Source organism: Parasteatoda tepidariorum, chromosome 10 (genome assembly GCF_043381705.1).
Source record: "Parasteatoda tepidariorum isolate YZ-2023 chromosome 10, CAS_Ptep_4.0, whole genome shotgun sequence".
Classification (NCBI taxonomy): Eukaryota; Metazoa; Arthropoda; class Arachnida; order Araneae; family Theridiidae; genus Parasteatoda; species Parasteatoda tepidariorum.
Window position 1 is genome coordinate 50,127 of NC_092213.1, and position 5,827 is coordinate 55,953.

A 5,827-nucleotide genomic window follows, 5' to 3' on the forward strand; every position below is an offset into this window, starting at 1 on the left:
TTAAATTTTGTATTATTTTAAATAATGCTCCTGTTTCAAACTAGAAAATATAGTGCTTTTTTTCTCTTCTTGTAGGGCTTAACTTTGCCAGCAATTAACGCAGCGATCAGTATATGGTCACCCATAAATGAAAGAAGCAGAGTTTCAGCGATTATTTTTTCAGGTCTGCAGATTGGCTTAGTTATTGGCATGCCGATTTCAGGATTACTTTGTTCAACAGACTTCTTAGGTGGATGGCCATCTGTATATTATGTTTTCGGTACGTTTTTCTGTTACTATTTTTATTTCAACCTTTAATTTTATCGATACATATAGTAAGTAAATTTTTCAAGTTCAATCACTGTTTTGAATCGCAGGTTCAATCACGTGCATATGGTACGCATTATGGTGGCTCCTTATTTACGAGAAGCCTTCAGCACACCCGAACATTTCAAAAGAAGAATTATCCTGCATTGAAGAAAACAAGAAAGAAAAACAATCAAAGGTTAGAAAATAATCAGTTGCAACAAGTTCTGATGCAAGAAGATTACCGAATAAGTTTTATTAAATTAAAATTAAAACCAGATCAGTTCTCTTTTCAAAAATATTTCATTTCTTATATTTCTTTCTTTTTGCTTTTATACATTAGAATGATTCAAATTACAAACAGTTTCTCCGCAATTGGTTCAGCAATATTGGAAAACAATTACCTTTAAAGCATCTCTCATCATTCAATTTTTTTTTAATTTAATGAACATCAAGCTAAATCATGTTTACAAAATTAATTGAAAATTATATGAGACCTACAAGTGACGTAGTGTGGGTATCTCGAGCCTGATTGGTTGTTGAGACGCGTCTTTGTTTACGTTAGCCACTTTTCTTTCCGTTCTATTTCGAGTTAACTTCTCCCGTCAAGTATCTTTTCTCTTAAGGGTTACATTTTAAAATCCTTCACAAAGATTCTTTCACAACGATTTCAATTCTTTTAACATATATTTCTTACTTAACGCAAACAAGTCATGTAGAGCATAAAAACTCTAATTCTGCATCGAAGTTGCCAGGTGCACAAAACAAAAATATATCACGTGTTACAATAAAATATATAAGCAAATAATAAATCTAAGAAAGAATTATATTTCAAGAAATTCAATGTTCTATTGGGTGCTGCATTTAATTAACTTCACGTTAATTAGCATTCTTTATGTGGAAAAAATTAAGCTCAACTTTGACGCGCCATTTTGTTTACTCACGATTCGCTGGCACTGATGTCACAGGTCTCATGCGTGGGTATGTTTGGTCTTCTTCTCGAAGTGCAAGTACCCAATTTTCAGCTAACATGTTTTAATCTAGTTAAAAAACTTGAACTCGTTTTAAAGCCAAATGCATCATGCTAAATAAATGATGTCAAGAAACTAAAGTGGAAAGATATACTTGAAATTTAAGCACTTCTTTAGCTTCATACATTAAAAAACGTTTAAAAAGTCGATATGTTCCATTCGCACCCATTCTCAACACCAGAATTTTTCAGTTTTTTGACCAGTTAGGGAACCCTAAATGATCGACCATCTTTCGGCGGAATCCCGACCTTATAAATAAAGTATAATAAAGGCATTTGTTAGCGTATAAACCAATAAAAAACTACATTATTTACCCTGATAAGAGGAATGAATTTTTCTCATTGTTTTATTATTTATAATTTTAAATTAGAATTATATACGATAGTTGAATTCACACTCCTCATTCCAGTAGAACAAGAATCATTGACTGTGGTCAGTGCGCTGGTGGGTGATCACTTTGATCACGCTTCGAAGGGACCAAAGGAGTGTGGTATCGCTCCTCGTTAAACTGCTTTACCGTGAAATGTTTAACTTCACGCACAGGTCGTTGGGGCTACCACAACGAGGGAGCCATCCCCTCCGCACAGGATCAAAATTGTGATGACATGTCTTCGGACTATACTCGGGGATGTTTCGTCGCCAATAGCCCATAGCGCAGTTCTATTGTGACGTGAATAAACAACAACAACAAAACAATCCGCACGCTGCTTGCATTTTTATTCAGAATTTATTTTTGGTTTAAATACATAAGCTGAATTATGTTTTTTGAATTTAAAACTAAAAATAATGGTCAAAAAACGGTTATTAAAGGAACTTTATTCTTACAAGCGAATCTAGTTATTATATTTTGATTTGAGAAGCGCGATAGGAAATATCAATGAAGCTTTCATAAATCCGTGACTTTTTCATAATTTAGTCAAGATATTATTGCCAAAATATTGTATTATAATTTTTTTGAAAATAATTTTGGCATTTTGCTCTGAATAGTTTCATGTAGACTATCAAAACATTAAATGAGTAACCGATTACTGATTCTATCAGAATATAATTATAGGTTTCAAAAGTCCTTACTGGTTAAAAAAAATTATTTGGTACATATAACAGGTGTACCATTTGGGTACACCTGTTCTAGACTCTCCAGACTTAAATGAAGGAAAACGAACCGAATTAAAAAAGAAAACTTTAAAGTTGACAAAATTGAAACTGCAGTCATGTAGTTTTCTCCATTTGAAAACAGACTAAAAATTAAATTACCATTTCTTTTCTTTCATTTCCTGGCAAAGCTTCACTAAATGGTTTTTCTCGTGGTAGCCAGTTCATACTTAGCCAATATTTTTGTGTTTTTGGAACTGTAACAGGTTTTGCTATTTTTTATTCTTTCAGATGTCAAGAGAAATTTGGAAAAATATATTTACATCAGTACCAATGTATGCATTGATGACAGCGCATTTTGGTTTCGATTACGGTTTTTGGATACTGATGACAGAGCTGCCAACTTACCTTAGTACTGTTCTTCATTATAATCTGAAATCGGTAATCTTCATATACTTTTAAATTAAGTATATATTTTAATTGAACACAAATATAAGTTAGTGCAAAATAAAGTTGAAAAACCAGGGTTACAGTCTAAACAAATTTAAAAACTGGGTGTTAATATTTCCCCAGGTTGAGGGGCGGACATGTTAATCTCTAATTTTAAAATCTCTATTGGTTAGTTTTAACAAATATATTTAATTTACAACTATTTTTGGCATGCAGAAATGAATTAAAACTTTTTCCTCGATCTTTTTACATCAGGCTTAAATTTTTATCTGTTGTGGCTGCCTTAAAAAACAAGTTAAAAAAAACGAAACGTGCAGTGCAAAGTGAGTTTTTACTGTAACCTTTGTTGTTGATTTATTACAAGCTCATCAAGTTGAGTCATGGTGGCTCATGGATTTCCAATGATGAGACCCGGGTTCTAATCCCAGCGATGATTGGTCAATTCGAATTTCGCACCGACAGCGCCACAGACAATGCACCAAATAACAGTGTAGCTGACAGATATTACAACTGTAGACGGTTAAATAAGCTCACTAGAGGCTCTTAAATCAAAACACAATTGCTATCATAAGCAGACTAATAATTTCTCCTATTCTACTCCGGGAGGCACACTCCTATTTGTATTGGACTTAGTGACGAAAACTGGACAATTCTCGTATAGCTTCGTAAATATTAGTCCCATCGCTTTGAAACTCAAACTGTCCAGGACTACGATCTTGTTGCCAAATCAGCAAAAACTGTCACCAAACCGTATCTTCCGCATTATTTTATCTGGAATTTACGTTAAAATTAACCAACTTTATTGCAATATTTCTAATTAAACTTTTTATTTAGGGCTCGTTTGAGACCTCATAACCTCATAATAAAAGAACCTCATAATAACCTCATAATAAAAGAATATCCATAAAATTATACACACATTCACAAATTCGTAACAGTGTTTAGACTTATGCGCTCGTTACAAATTTCAGCCTCATAATAAAAGAATATTCATAAAACTATACACACATTCACAAATTCGTAATAGCATTTAGGCTTATGAGCTCGTTACAAATTTCAGCCTCATAATAAAAAGATATTCATAAAATTATACACACATTCACAAATTCGTAACAGTGTTTAGACTTATGCACTCGTCACAAATTTCAGCCTCATAATAAAAAGATATTCATAAAATTATACACACATTCACAAATACGTAATAGTATTTAGGCTTATGCACTCGTTACAAATCTCAGCCTCATAATAAAAAGATATTCATAAAATTATACACACATTCACAAATTCGTAACGTAACAGTATTTAGGCTTATGCGCTCGTTACAAAGTATGACTCGTAAGGCCTTGTCAAGATATAGTAGTACAGCATATAGTAGCACATGTTAGAGAAGGGCATCACAAAGATGCATCTAGAATTACCTCTGGATTTGAACTCGTTACTCGCACACCTCAGTTGGCGAATCCGTGAAACTATTCAAATAGAGAGGACCTCTTCTAATAATTTATTTTGAGACTGTCTTAATAAACTTAAAATGTAGCAAAATTAAACTTCTTTATTTAGAATGGTCTTTTATCCCCTCTCCCCTTCTTTGCTATTGCTGCTGGTGGATGGGTGTCTTCCTATATTGCTGACCACTTAAGAAAATCCAATAAGCTCTCTATAACAGCCATAAGGAAGTTGATGACTTGCATAGGTGAGCTCTCTTTATGATCTAATAATTTGTTCTCTAGGAAGTTGACTTAATAGTTTAGATAAATGAACTCTCATATTTTTCTTAATATACTAATATTAGTTATCTATATCACATCCTGCATATTAGTATTTTACAGTTGTTTTGCATTTGCTGTTGAATCCCACTTGTTCTAAAAAATAATATGTTACTTCCAATAGGACTGTTTCAAAATGATCGACAGATTTTGTAATACAATTATTTTGCCTAATGTTGAATCTTGTCTGCTCTGAAAAAATAATGTTACTTACAATACGACTGTTCTAAAATACTCGATAAATTTTGTGACACAATTATGTTTCCAAAGTATATTTTTCTAATTTTATAATATTAATTTGTGATTCAGCCATGTTTGGACAGTTTCAAAGAAGAAGAAAGAAAAGGCCATTTTTCATGTGATTGTTTCAGAGCCATCACCTGGTATAGCGAGGTTTCTATTTCTAGAGCCTTTAGGATAAATTAAATTTTGTATTATTATAGAAAACAAACACATAACAAAGCTTATCCGATAATTTGAAAACTTCTTTAGCTTCAAAAATTATTAAGATGAAAAAAGGATGTAGAGTGCACAAAATGAAGAAAAAGGACAATTCTGAATAACTTATGATCGGACAGTCACGTTCTAGGACTCAATCTTAAAGGTTTGAGAGGATGACCTCAAGTACTCTAATTTATTAGCGGGAATGATATTTTAAGTTATAAAAAACTCAAAAATCGTACTTTTTATGAATAAACATACCTGATTTTCGACGTAATCGGATTTCTGACCCTCAAAATATTGGGGGTAGACACAATCTGGGAAAAATGTTCACCATAGTTTGGTTAGGAGAACCGTCCGAAGTTTGGACCCTTTTATGTTAATTTTATTTTTTGTGTATTTCACCATATCACGTGAATTTTTTAAGCGATTTTAAAAATTTCGGCTTCCAATTATAAATTTCGTTTATTTAAAGATAATTCCATTCAAAATATAATTATTAGGAAATATTCATTATTTTATTTGGAAGTAAATTAATAAAAAGCTTTGAATAGTAAATTCTACAATATTTTTTTATCATTTCAAGGAACTTAATTTTACGAGGCAAAATACAAAATTTGAGCGAAATCAGTGGAATAGCTTCTGCGAAATCGAATTTTAAGTATACGGCTTCTTTAACCCCTTGGGGACGGGTGATTCAGAAAAGCATTCGTACAAAATCAGAATCAAGTTGCAATTAAATAAAACCAGACTTAAAAGCCA

At 32.2% G+C, this 5,827-nt stretch overlaps 1 protein-coding gene across 1 annotated transcript in view; it reads left to right on the forward strand.

Annotated features, from left to right (window-relative positions):
- Nucleotides 1–5,827, forward strand: part of LOC110282098 (putative inorganic phosphate cotransporter) — a 32,429-nt gene that overhangs the window by 8,761 nt on the left and 17,841 nt on the right. Inside the window, exons 4-7 of the mRNA XM_071186065.1 lie at nucleotides 76–259; nucleotides 357–484; nucleotides 2,700–2,849; nucleotides 4,419–4,551. Of these exons, the coding sequence (XP_071042166.1) occupies nucleotides 76–259; nucleotides 357–484; nucleotides 2,700–2,849; nucleotides 4,419–4,551 (595 nt within the window). The remainder of the gene's footprint in view (nucleotides 1–75; nucleotides 260–356; nucleotides 485–2,699; nucleotides 2,850–4,418; nucleotides 4,552–5,827) is intronic.